Here is a 13,391-nt window from a genome sequence, read left to right as displayed (position 1 = left end):
GTCCGGGAAGATCCCACATGCCGCTGAGCGGCTGGGCCCGTGAGCCATGGCCACTGAGCCTGCGCATCCGGAGCCTGCGCTCCGCAACGGGAGAGGCCACAACAGTGAGAGGCCCTTGTACCGCCAAAAAAAAAAAAAAAAAAAAAAAAAAAAAAAAAAAGCTCACCAGCCTCAGTAACAGGAGCAGCTCAGGCTTGACCCACAGCCCCTGCTCTCCTAACGATCCCCACCCCTACCCGGCCCAGCCATGTCCTCAGCTGGAGAGACAGAACTCGATGGTGACAGAGCAACTAGTTCCAAGAAGACGAGGATGAAGTGCAAATGCTACCAGCTCCTAGTTCCTGAAGCCAGACCCCTCTCCCCTTGTCAGTCTCAAGGGAAGCGTTGTCAGGGACAGCTCTCCTCCCGCGTTCAGGGAGGTGACACCCCTCGTGACCTTGTTCTCCCAGGCAGGTCCCCGGTGTCCGCTTTGTACCAGAAGCAGCATCTTTCCACCCATCTGCTGCCCGTCACCCCAAAACACCTGCCTTTCTGAGGCCTCATCTGAGGTCAAGATGCCATATTCACCCCCAAATCACCAGTGCAGACTAGCCAAGCCCACATCAGCCAGAGTCAAAGGGCCTGGATCTGAGACCACCCAAAGCAGGCTTTAACCTCATGGATCTGAGGACAAAGCCGATTTCTGCTTCCGCTGCAGAGAAATCACCACCTTACGTTCCCACACACGGCCAAGGCCACGGTCAGTCTCGATCGTTGCTGTGTGTCACCACAGCTAACACTGTGCCCCCTTCAGAGCTTATGTGCAGAAGGAAGCAGTCAAATGAGATTCCATGGGACAGGGACAGACGGGGAGGGAGGCAGAGCAACCTGCCCCAAATCATACAGGGGTGCCTGGAGGAAACCCAGGTCTCCTGACTCTCAGCTGGTTCTCAGTGCGAGTAATTAGAACCCCGTGTTTTCTCCTAAGCTTTGCCCCATCCAGTTTCCTTAACTGTGGCTTCAGCCAGCTGCCCGCGGGCCTGGCCCTTCCCTGAGGGTACAGGGCAAGAATGCCTGCCGCTGGCTTGGGGTGGTGGCGGCAGCTGCACGTCCAGAGGGCTCCGGTAGCTCCAAGCCAGTGCCGAGAGCTTACTGCGGTCTGGGCCCCACCAGCTCCTTTTCCAGCCTTTTGCAGAACAGCCCCCAACACACAGTGGGCGGATGGAATGGTCTGCCTGACCCGACGGGCACCTCGAGTGATGCGCTGGCCTAGCCCACTGGCTCTGACTTTGGAGGATGTGCTGAGCCTGTGGCCCAGTCTCAGCATCTTCCGGTGAAAGGGGGGCATGGGGACCAGAGTGGGAGGCGAAGGCACTGCTCTGGGCCCAGGAGACCCAGCTTCCAGCCACAGCTCAACTGTCTGCTTGAGGAGCAGCCTGGAGCCAATGACTGAATCCCAGAGTCCTGAAAGTGCTGTCCATGGACCCCAGGAGTCCACAGATGGGCTTCAGGGATGCCCGGGGACACCTGAGTTATAACTGACATTTGACAGAGACACACGGGCCCCACTGCTCTGCCCCCTGCACCGCTGCACGTGTACACTCGGGGCGAGGGTGTCTACTAACCGAACACAACGGACGTGCTGAGGTGCCAGCACGGAACCCCCTGCTGCTGCTCTGGGATATCAGCAACTGGAAGCTACATCAACAGGATGTGTTCACCAGTCCAGTTCCATCCTAAGGAGCAGTTAGTTAAATCAACAGACATGCAAATAGTTCTCAAACTCCCTTCCACTGTGAAGGGACCGGAGAAGGCCAGAGCAGCACCGGGGGCACGTAGAGCTGGATCCTGAATAATTCCAGCCGCTGTCACTCTAAATAACTCCAGGGAGAGCAAGAGAGCACACGCACCTGGAAAGGGGTCCAAAGGGAGCCTGGCTCTCATCTCAAGGTTCAAGGGCCCAGCAGAGACGAGGAACCACCTCAACTCCTGGGACACTGAGGAGCTAAGTTCTTAAGTGACCACAGAATTTAGTCCGGGAGGCAGGATCCACACTTGTCTAAGAACATTCCTCTCAAAGCCTTAGCTCCACCGCCCCTCCAATGACCCGGCTGAGGGAGCTCTCCCTCTCAGGCCCTGCTACACGCTGGGGCCCAGGAACCCCTACCACACCCACACCCCACTGAGCAGTCAGCTCCCAGAGTGCTCTGCAGAGATGGGCCAGAGCTGGTGCAGAGAAGTCGAGGCAGGGAGGCAACCTGACAGCAGTGCCCGCAGCGGCCCCTCGAAGGCGGGGAGGAAAGAAGACAAAGGGAGGGACATCGGAGGGTTGCGGTGAGGACGTGGCGTGGGGAGCCAGGGCGGGAACCCAAGGGCAGAGCCGACTGCGCACATGAAGCCGGCTTCCGGGGCTGAAGAGTGAGGCTAATCTGGGGAACAGGAGCAGGAAGGGAAGCTCGGGGGTCTGGGGACCTGGCTGGAAAGCTCCACGGAGGCCAGTAAAGAAGGACCTCCTTGCCGAGTGTACGCCTTTAGCTCTCGCAGGGCTCGGTCCTCTTCACCTGCCATCTCTCTCCCACTCGTGGGACCAGCTGGCACAGTCTCAGAAACAGACAGGAAAACAGGGGGAGGCTGCCTGCATGTGGCAGAAGCCTGTGAAGAAATAAATGGATGGGGGAGCACGAGGCCTCTCCGACGCTGCCCCCAAGAGGCAGCGGGCTTGCCGGCTCAGTCTCTGTTTCCAGCCCATCCCGAGCCCGCTGCCAGACTCATTTCCGCTTTCCATCTGTCCAACACCCAGCCTCGACCACCTCCCACGTGCCTGCTCTCCACTCCATCCTGCTGTCAAGGGGCACCGTGACTCTCGGGAAGCTCTGCCTGGGGAGGGCACAGCCACAGGACCCCGCCCCCCAGGCCCAGGGCTCAGAGACCTCGGGGCTCCCCCAGAGCATGCTTTCGAGGCCCCTCGTAGTCAGGCCCAGCCCACCTCTGCTGCCCAGTCAGGGCCCTGCCCTTCTCTGCACCTCGAGCCAGACTCCCCCCTCACCACAGACAGTGTGGGCCTCTCCCTGGAGTCTTTCCAAGTCCTGCAGGCCTCTACAAAACCCCCAGGACAGCAAGTAGAACCCAGGGGTTCAAAGTTGGACAGATCTGGGCTAGCGTCCCAGCTCTGCCACTTCCTGGCAGTGCCTCCACCCTCTGGGCCCCAGCGGCCCCGTCTGCGACTTGACGGACAACCGCCCCAGGGCTGGGCGCCAGCTCAGTGCCCGGCAGGCGGTGAACCCTGGGTGAGCACAGGGCCTCCTCCCCACGGCAGCACTTCACACTCGGCTGCTCTGTTGTTACTACTGCGCTGTGTGCTCCCTTCTCCCAGCTCATCTGTCAAGTTCCTTAAGGCTCCTACATATCTGCTTTTCTGATTTCAGATCCATTCATTGTAAGAAATGCAGAAAATCTATTTCACTCCAAAAAAAGAAAATGAAGCCACCCATAATCCCCGAGATAACTGACTGTGGAAAACATTTTGGCTCACTCCCTGCACCTCTAGATGTTTTCTTTTTTGAAAATTAAGGTCATGTTGCACATGGATTTTTGTGTCTCAGTTCCTTCACTCAACACTCCAAGGTGAACGTTTCTCCACCTCAGACAGTCTTAAAAACCTTTTAAATGTCCACATCATACCCCAGCGTGAGGAGCACCGCCATTTACTCAATGAACACTTCCGTAAAGGGAGGGCAGGCCGAGTCCCAGATACAGAGACCTGCACCAGCACGCCTGAGCTGCAAACCTGCCAACCACAAATCACCTTCCTTCCGCGCTGATTAACTGCATTTCCTCCTTCTCCCGAGAAAGCCCATTTCCTGTGGACAAGATTTGTGGTGAAAAAGATAGAACTGGCTCTGATACACGAGCCAGTGTGGTGGGCTGGCCGGCAGATGTGTGAGCCTGATTCCCCACCCCTTCTCCCAGGGTCTGGGGTCAGCCCCATCAGCCTTGGGAGCGAGCACCTGGCAGACCATGCTGCCCTGCCCCTGCCCCGTGCAAATCAGAGGCCCTTTCTGCCTGCAGACAAGAGGGTGTGAATAAAGTTCAAGGTGCAATGCTTGCTGGTCCAGCTCAGTCATCACATCACAGGAGGAAGAGCCAAGAGAAAGAGGGTGTTGAGCTTAGACAAGACAGGACCCAGGAGGCCGTGACAGAGGTCTTCAATTTTCTGATGGGCCTAAGTGTGTTCTGTGTGGCCCCAAAAGGTAAACCTGGTTCAATGGACAGAAGCCACAAGGAAACAGATTTTGGCTCAATATAAAGAATGCTCTAAACCAGCCTGAGCAATGCAGAGAGTGAATGGGCTATGCCTTTGTAAGGTGCAGAAGCCCGTTACTGGGAAAACATCACGGCAGAGCTCATCTGGAGGGGACTCGGGCACAGAGGGGATGATGAGACCACACGATGTTAAAGTCCCTTCCACCTTGAGAGGGAACTGCACGACCCCCCTCAAATGCCCTATACTCCTTCCACAACAGCTTGGAGGAGCCCGCCACAGGGAGATTCCATAGCAGCCCTCAGTTTCCAGATGTTCCTACTACATCTAGAGTCTGGATGACTTCCTGGGAGCCACTTGTGCATCTTGTGGAAGAGTCTCCAGGGTATTTCAAAACTATGGGAAACATTTACAGCCTATTGGAAACCAAACCACACGGGGATACTACCACAGCTAACATGATGTAAGTTATACCATATGCAAGGAGGGAATGTTTCTAAACAAAAATGCTCCTTCTTGCGTGTTTTCTTCCTCTTTTTTCTGCTTGCTAAAACTGAATTAGCCTTGCAGCCCATCTGGCAACTTACATGCAATTACCCAGGATACTTTGCATGGCTACTCAGGCCACTCGAGGTCTGAGAAGGGACAGGCTAGGCTGCGGTGTAATCAGCATTCCTTCCCGCACGGACTCCGCCTGCCAGCTGCCCCTCCAGAACCGAGAGGAGAGAGAGGAACAGCTCGCACCCAGGGCAGCAGGAGGGGCCTGGAAGGCCCTGGAAGAACTGAGCTGCTGGCCTCCCTCAATGAGTGCCCTTCCCAAATAGAAACAGATGCGTTCTAACAGAGGCCCTGCATCTTGTGCGGATGTTTGGCCCAGGGCCCGCCCAGCTACTTTCCGGTCAGAGAACAGGGGTGACAGGGAAGCACTTTTAAAGGAGTCTTGATATTCAAGGCTTAGGAACCTTAGCCTTTCCAAACTAGCAGAAGGAGGGGTGAGAAGTCAAGAGCTCAGCCCCTAAGATTCCTAAGCATCTGTGACATCCACGGCCAACCTCCCTTGCCCATCTGATGGCCAGCGGTCAGAGAGGGAAGGCCCCTCAACACCCAGCACCAAAGACCAAGTGTCCTCACTCACTGGCTGAACCCCCACCTCCACCTTGGGTTTGTCGGCCTTCCCCATAGAACATGGTGAGTCAGGGATTAGTTTATAACAACTATAAATATACTCAGTTCAACTTTAAAAAAATTGTTATTTTAAAACCTAAGATTTTTAAAAGCTGAAAAATAACTGGCCCGAAGCTGGTTCTGGAAAGGTGGTTTGCAGCAGCCTTCGCTGTCTGCCCTGAGGATGGAGACGACCCAGATGAGGTGAGCGGTCCCAGTCAGGGTCCCCCTGGGAGCCCCAGGCCAGCTCCCTGGGTGGCCCTCTACTCAGGAGGCACCCAATGCCACCTTGTTGGTGAGAACCCCACAGAGACCCACTCTGGACAGGAGAGGGCAGGGGAGCTCTGGGCCGACCGACCACCGCCCCTCAACCATGGCAGCGAGGGAGCTGGGGGGTCAGAGGTCTGCTTCAGGGAATGAAGGCAACTCAGCATCCACTCGGGACTGCGTTCCAGGAATTGTCAGAGTGGGGGATAGGCCCGCCAGGAATCCAGGAGGAGCCTCAAACCAGCTCCTGACATAACACGTGCAACAGGGCGACTTAAAGCATATGAACGGTTCCATTCCCACTCCCCTCATCCACAAGTAAGAAAGTGGCCGTGCAGCACGGTGGTTAGAGCAGGACCCCCGGACCTGGGTGCCAGGCGCATGTTCCTACCCCACCAATTCCCGGAGCTGTGGGCGTGAGCGAGACACTCCACTGCTCTGCATCTGGAAAACGGAGATGTTGATAAGAGCGCACATCTCAGGGCTGCTGGGAGAGTCAGTGAGTGGATACGTGCAAACCTCTGTCCCACAACTGCCCCCACACAGAGCACTAACAAGATGTGTCAGCTCTGTCGTCACCACCGCGCTCAACACCTGCCCTGGGGCAGCCGGGGCTGCCTGGGAGCCGGAGCCAAAGCCTGGACCCGACCCATGAGGACATCTCGGGAGGGCTTCCAGGAGAGGGATGGTCACGGGCAGCCCACCCTGAGCTGCTTGCTGGACTGACACAGGGGGCACTGGGTCCAGAGCCCAGGGTCCCAGCCGGGCCCCTACTCCACGAAAAGACACTTGGGTTTTTCTTTTTTCTCTGAGCCGTTGTGCTCTGCAAGAAGAGCACCCAAAGTTATTGCTCAGAAAAGGAAGCACTCCTTCCCACCCCCAGCTCAGCCTCTCGTCTGGGCCACCTCTGAGGCCACGGCCCCGCCAATCACTCAGCCTTCCTGAGGGAGACCAGGCTCCCGGCTTCAGTGACTACGGGCTCCATGGCATAGTTTCAGGGAACAAAGGGAACTTCTGGTGTCCGGCTGAGATAGGAAGGAGAGTCACCAGGGGGACCTGGCTGTCCCATGCACCTCAATTCTCGGAGCCACCCACTGCCTGGGGTCTGAAAGAGAGCCGGGATGGGGCCAATGGGTGCATCAGAGACACTCCTTCTCGGACACAAACTTGCAAAGAGCTCTCCCCACAGGGCCGTGTCCGGAGCGGAGCTGAGGAAGCAGGCGACACTCGGCTGAGTGCCCCGGGTCTAAGCCATGCAGCCCCCTCTTCCCCGAGACACAGGTCTACGTACAGTTTCCAACTCTAGCACGGCCTGGGCAGCAGGGAGCGTCTCCCCCGGGGCCTGGACACTCACCAGGAAGCGGACATCGTCAAAGCCATTGAGAAGCAGCCTGCTCTCATACTGCTGCAGCCCCACGGCCTCCAGCCACTCCCCGACGCTCTGCTCCGGCGGCCGCGAACCTGACGAGAGAGGAATCGGCAGACGCTTGAAAAGGGAAAAACCATTGAGGCGGTAGCAGCGGCACTCAGAGGAAGACAGATGGCACTGCCACATCATAGTCATTACCATAAAGCAGCCACACTCTGTACTAGAGGCGGGAGAGCGGTGGCCCCGCAGCCCCTCCTCCGTGGGTGCGCCAAGGGCACCGGGTGGCCACCGCCCACTCACGCGCCCCCCTGGGTCCTGCTGCTCCGGGGCCTCACAGCACCTGCACGGCCGCCGCCCAGGGGTCGGGGGAGCCAAGCCCCAACGCTCTCCGGGTCGGCGCTTGTCCGCCTCCACGGAGGTATTTCAGAAAGTCTCTCCCCACGGGCACCAGAAGGGGCCGGGGACGAGGGACAAGTCCCGCGACCTTGCAGCACAGGCCGGTCAGGGGCGAGCGCGCCTCTTCATGCAGCGGAGGGACACAGGCACAGCGACCACAGCGAGGACTCCGTTCACGGTCACGGGGAGCCAGCGCATGCAACACAAGCAGCAGGAACCCGGCACGGGGAGAAAGGAGACTTTTACTTGTCTTTCCCCAGCAGTCCCGGAACAAGCAAACCATGGCCACCGGCCCTTCGTGCTCAGAGGCTCAAGGCGGCGCGGTGCGGACGGGCGGGCGGGCGAGCGCATGGGCCGGAGCTCCGGCCGGGAGCCGGGTCCCCAGCTAGACTCCGGCTGCCGGCGAGCGGGGCGTCTCCCGGGCCAGGCCGCTGTCCGCGGGGCCGCCTTCCCGGGCGGGGCTGTGTGGCGGGGGCTGGGCGTTCATCTTCCTCTTCGGACGGTGGCTGCTCCCGTGACTGACCTGCCTGCTCAGCTGGAAAGCAGGCGGGCAGATCCAGTTCTTGGCTAAAGAAGACAAAGCCCAGCCCAATAAAGGAGAGAGAAAGGAAGCGGTCCTCCGTCAGCTGAGCTGTGGTGGCTCAAGTCTATTCCCATTCTGCGCTGCTCTCTCTTTGGCTGAGTGATAAAGACAGCAACTGTCTTGCCAGGGTCTCCGGATCTTGCTGTCCTCCTCTGAGGATGAGCAGGGAGGGGAGGACATGCACTTGCTCCGCTCCTCAGGTAGGACAGGGGAGCGTGCTGGTACAGGGAGGAAAAAAGTTCAGCCCTTCCGGGCAGACCTTGGATGTTCTGAGCTGAACGCCTTAACCCCACCTACTTCTCCAGTTCTCGTGGGCAAGAACAGATAAAAGAAGAAAAAAGGAAAAAGGGAAGAAGAAGAGGTGCAAGGAAGGAAAAAGAAGAACCAACTATAAAAACATCACCTCCGGAGAACTGTTGACACGGTGAAAGTCATTATGCTGTTCCCGGCACTTTCTGCCCCTCCGGGCAGGCCAAGGCCAAGTGGCTTGGTTGTCTAGGAGACCCTGGTGACCCACTGTCCCAGGCTCCCCTCTCCTCTGTCCTCTGCTGAACAGATGGTGGTCAGGGTCCCAATGCACACTGAAGCAGCACTGTGAGATGCCGAGTCTGGGGGCTGCTTGAGCTCCCCTGCCCTGGAGTGGGGCCGTCTGCTCCAGGAACCTAAGTGGCGGGCTCTTGTATGCCCTTGATGTCAAGTGTCCCCCGGCTGCTGATTCATTCCTGCTCGTAATCCCCCGGCCGGGCAGCCGTGGTCCGGCCTGCTGCTGGTGGATGTGTGCGCGTCCAGAACCGCAGCAGAATGCTTTGTCTAAAGGCTCCTGGGCTCCACGCTGCCTGCTGCCGGCTCCACAGTCCTTGCTCGCTCTCATAATGTCTGGCCCTCCCCCCTCCTCCCCTCCCCACCCTCCTCCCTTCCACACTCAGGAAAATACATCAGGGATCGGACATCGCAGCAGAAGCTGCTGCTTCTGCCACCGAGGGAGAAGGAGAAAGCAGCACCAGCATCGGAGCAAAAGGACAGATTTTCCAATATCTGCTGTTGCCTAATACACACGCCTACAAAAGGCAGAGACGGCCAAACTTTACCTCCAGCTCCAGGGGCTGGAAACAGCTTATCAGGGAGAATAAAGAAGGAACAGTTCTGTAGTTTTGGCCGATAGTTTCTACGACAGCCAGAGAGGGGACAGAGGAGGGACACTGTCCTGAGGGCACAGCCCACGGGTTAAGTGACCCCCGCCCCCACTTCAGGAATGATTGTGCCTCTCTGCCAGGCAGATAAGCCACGCGGTATCACAAAAACAGATGACAAAATAAGGACATTACAACTGATAGTCCTCAGGTGAGCACACCAAACAACTTGGGAAGAGACTTCTCTCCAGGCCGTCAGAGCCCAGCAGAGAAGTGCCAGGCCCAGAGCAAGCCATTCACTATCTGGCGGAGGAGGACGTGGGAGGAGAGGCACCAAGGACAAGGGGAAACCAGGACCAAACCCTGGTTTGGTACAGCTGAGGAGACAAAAACGGTAATGTGTAGAGACACAAACCTAGGGACCACGTGTCACCCTGTAAAAGTGCTGGGAGGCACCTGCACCCCAACAGGCTGTTGGTGGCCCTGGTGAAGAAGGGGCTCTGTGTGCTGGGAGATCAGGCCCCTAGAGGAGCCTGCATTGAACAGCTACTCAACAGCTAAACGGCTGGCTTCAGCAAGAGAAAGTCAAGCATTCTCTTCTGCTGGCTAGACAGAACAGGTCTTTGATGACAGCAGCCAGAGTGGCCTAGGCCAGGAGGAAGGCTCGCCCTCCCTGGACTCCTGACAGTGGGATGAGTTGTAAAACATGCCTGTCGAGGATACGGGCAACCAGCTCCAGAGCTGGCCACTCGGAGGCCCAGAGCCCAAAAGAGGAGTGAGATTCAAGTGCCATATTGGGGCCTCGCCCTTCAGGACACAGCCCTCTGCAAAACCAGTCACACCAGGCAATCCCATGCTTAGTTAAGGGCTGCTGGCTGGCACGCCTGCTCCTCCTCCCAGGATGGCAACCCCACAGCCCAGGTCTCTTCTCCTAGATCCAGAAGCCCAAGGACAACATGAACTCTGACAATGATCATTCAGAATAAACAAGAAATCTGCTCTGGTCTGAGCCGAAGGCTGGGGTTCCCCGAGGTCCTGGGGAGAGCCCCCTCCCGACCCATCAGACAGAAGACAGAGGTCGCAGGCAGGCCTGAGCCCACTCTCTCCATACTTCACAGCCTGGCTGCCGTGCAGATACCGCGAGCTGGGACTCTGCAGCACGGTGGACGCACCCTCTGCTCATGGCCACCTTCCTGTGCCCGCCCTCGACTTTCCTAAGCTGGGGTATGGAGGATGGCTCAACTCAATGCTGCTAAAACAAAACCGTGTGTTGGGATCCAGAAACCTAGGGGGGTAGCTGGACCAACTCTTGCCATTCACATGAGTTAGTGGGGGGTGAGGATTGGAAAGTGGGGCCCACAGGGCAAGGAAAGGGCTCAGTGTCACCAGCTCCAAGGAGAAGGGCTCTTCCAGAAGAGTGTTTTCCAGAAGGGCTGCCACATCTCCTGTTTTATCAAAGCCAGGAGGTAATGGCCTGATTCTGCCCCAATCTCTCAAGCACGTGCAACTGATGTAGGCTCCTCAGACGCAGAGGGGTACAGGGAAGCAGAAGGCAGCCTCAACTGAGCTGACTGCATCAGACCCATACCTGCTGCCCCTAAAGCACATGGCCACAGTGTTTGTCTCGGTCCTGAACATCTATTCCCAACAAACACACGCTCTTGGTAAAAGCCTGCAAACCACGACAGATGGAAAGCTCCCCGGACTGCGTGTAGGCAAGTGCCTGGAAAGAGAGCCACAAACTCTTAGCCAGAAGAGCCACTTGTGCAGACCCTCAGCATAATCCAAGACTGGCAAAGATGAACCCAACCCAACCGGACCCTCTCTGCTAGAGCCCAGGGAAACAGGGCTGAAGGGAAGGTGTCTCCAGGAACCCAGTGGGAAAAAGGGTGGAGGGAGACAAGGCAGGGGGGCAGACGCCCCTCCTCTCCAGGTTTGTCGATATGAGAAAGTAATCATTTCCTGGAGAAAAATGAGCATAACTACTATTTACTGAGGACCTCTTTAGCTCAAGTGTTTGTATATATTACTCATTCTTAACAAACATAAGAGAGAAGTACTATATCCAAATGTTGCAGATGGGAAACTGCGGGCTCGGAGGGAGTAAGCGACTCGCCCTGGACACACAGGTATCTAGAATCAGGATTTGAACCAGGGCTGCGGCTCCAGAGCCCATGTTCTCTCGACAAGCTCCATGGCCTCAGCAGCAACTTTCTCCCTGATGTGCACACTTGCCCCCATCCCTCAGACTTCCTGCCAGGGCCAGAGGCCCATGGAGGAACTAGAGGTGTCACTCAGGGCTTACAGGTCAATCCTGGATGGAGCCTCCGGAGTGAACAAGGAAGCCACCCCTTCAGGGCAGAGAGGCACTTCCCCAATAAGGGGGAGAGGCCAGGCTCCCAAGCTGCTTTCAGCCCAGATGCACTGGTGGCAGTTCTGTCTTCAGATGCTTGGGGGAGGGGGTGCAACAGGTGCTCTGGGAGGCACCTTTAAGATGTCACCTCACCCGAGCAAGTAACACAACCATAATTCTATTACCAAGAAAAACAGCTCAGGTATGGCCTCCCTAGTTCCTTTGTTTCAAACAAAGGAAATAGAGGCAGGCCTCACCTGTAGGGCTCTGAGATGAAAAGAATACTCCAAGTAACAGTGATCTGAAGTAAAATGATGAGTGCCTAAGTAAATGGAAAAGTGGAGAAACAGACACAAGGAGGAAACAGCAGAGCCAACCCTTCCAGGCGATGCAGGCTAACCAGTCCAACCCAGCGCTCTGCCGCTGCCATGGATCAGGTGAACGAGAGCCACGTGCCCATGAAGAGGTAGTGCCAGAGCCGCCTGGGAAGCTGGGAGACCAACATGAGGAGCACTCCACATTAAGCCAATCAGAGAAAGCTTACATTTATGAAAACAATGATGAATAAGTGACAATCGTTCACTTTTTATAAAAGGGCTTCCTAATAGACAGCCTAAAATTCGATTTGTATACTTTTCCCTCCATTATGTAAAAGGAGTCATGGCTCCTAAAATAACAGCTAGATGGGCTGTGTGGACACATGAGATTCCGAATTGTAAGAGAGTGACGTGGTCTGAGGCTGACTTCTCTCACCCGCCAAATGTGTCTTCTGCGTCAGAGAAAAACCTGAGCTAGAAGGGACCCTGAGGGCGGTATTCGTGCACGGGGAAAATGGCTGCTTGGTACCATACCTGAGATCTTCTGCTGTTCCTGAGAAAAGTCGATCCCTTCTCCAATAGAGCTCATGATCTTCTCAATCTGAGATGCAAGAAAAGAGGAACAAAAAGGAAAGGCTGTCAGGCTCGAGTCAAACATTGCCAGCTCACCGTCAGCGCACACACCGGGGTAGGCCTCCAGGTCTCTTGCAGACGATTCCAAGGTCCAGCACCAACCTGCAAGGTTTCAGAGCTCACGGCGCTCAGATCAAGAAAGGCTCTTCTCTGGCCACAGCCCCGTAGGGTCTAAAGACGAGCTCTGAAGGAAGTGAGCGGGTAACAATCGGAGCTCAGCTGCTGGAAACGCCCAAGAGCCTCCCTTCCAAGGCAATTTATATGTCAGTCCCCCCACCCTCCAGCTCTTCCAGACCCAGTGGAAACTGGCAGAGGGTGCAAGAGCAGGCCAGTGCTGGCACCCTTCACTGCTCATGCTGGAATCTAAATTCCATGAGGGCAGAGGCTTTGCCAGCTTTGTTCCATGCTATACCCCCAGCCTAGAGCAGTGCCTGGCAATTCGTAAGCATTCAACAGATAATTGTTATTGCATGACCGCCAGCTCTGAAGTGTGGAGACATTTTCTAGAACACCTGAATGGGCACATAACGCTGAATGGAGGATCATTTGATCCCTGGAGGCCGGCAGTCCTGGATGCAGCTCTGCATTCAGGGGAGAAGAGGTGCAGATACTTGTCCTCCCTCTGGACCACAGCAGAGAGAGCCGGTCTCAAAGCATCCAAATGTCTCCAGCATTGCCCCCTGTATGGACCACCTGTCCCAGCCATCTGGCTTTGGTCACCCAGGGCCAGATCTAAGCCCCCTGCTCCTGGAAAGCTGGCCAGGGGCAGGCCCAGACAGCAAGGAGGAGCCCCCCCAACCCCAATTGGGTTGCAGTGATAATGAGCTCATTCACTGCTCTTTTTCCAAAGAAAGGAAAAGAGGACCTTTTGTACCAGGGCTTGGATGTTTTTTCCTCTAAGTGCAAGTAAGGAGCCTCAGGTCTGACAATCAGAAAAAT

General features: G+C 56.5%; 1 protein-coding gene across 4 annotated transcripts in view; it reads right to left on the bottom strand.

Moving 5' to 3' along the window:
- The window catches only part of ANKS1A (ankyrin repeat and sterile alpha motif domain containing 1A), a 200,330-nt gene that overhangs the window by 23,759 nt on the left and 163,180 nt on the right, over positions 1-13,391 (bottom strand). For all 4 annotated transcript variants that reach the window (XM_024121998.2, XM_055080219.1, XM_055080220.1 and 1 more), the window contains 2 exons: positions 12,354-12,420; positions 7,026-7,132 (listed from right to left, as the gene is read on the bottom strand). In XM_024121998.2, coding sequence (XP_023977766.1) covers positions 7,026-7,132; positions 12,354-12,420 — 174 coding nt within the window. The remainder of the gene's footprint in view (positions 1-7,025; positions 7,133-12,353; positions 12,421-13,391) is intronic.

The sequence above is a fragment of the Physeter macrocephalus genome, chromosome 18 (assembly GCF_002837175.3).
Source record: "Physeter macrocephalus isolate SW-GA chromosome 18, ASM283717v5, whole genome shotgun sequence".
In the NCBI taxonomy this organism is placed as follows: Eukaryota; Metazoa; Chordata; class Mammalia; order Artiodactyla; family Physeteridae; genus Physeter; species Physeter macrocephalus.
Note: the sequence above shows the minus strand (reverse complement) of the source record. Positions and strands in the feature narration are given on the sequence as shown.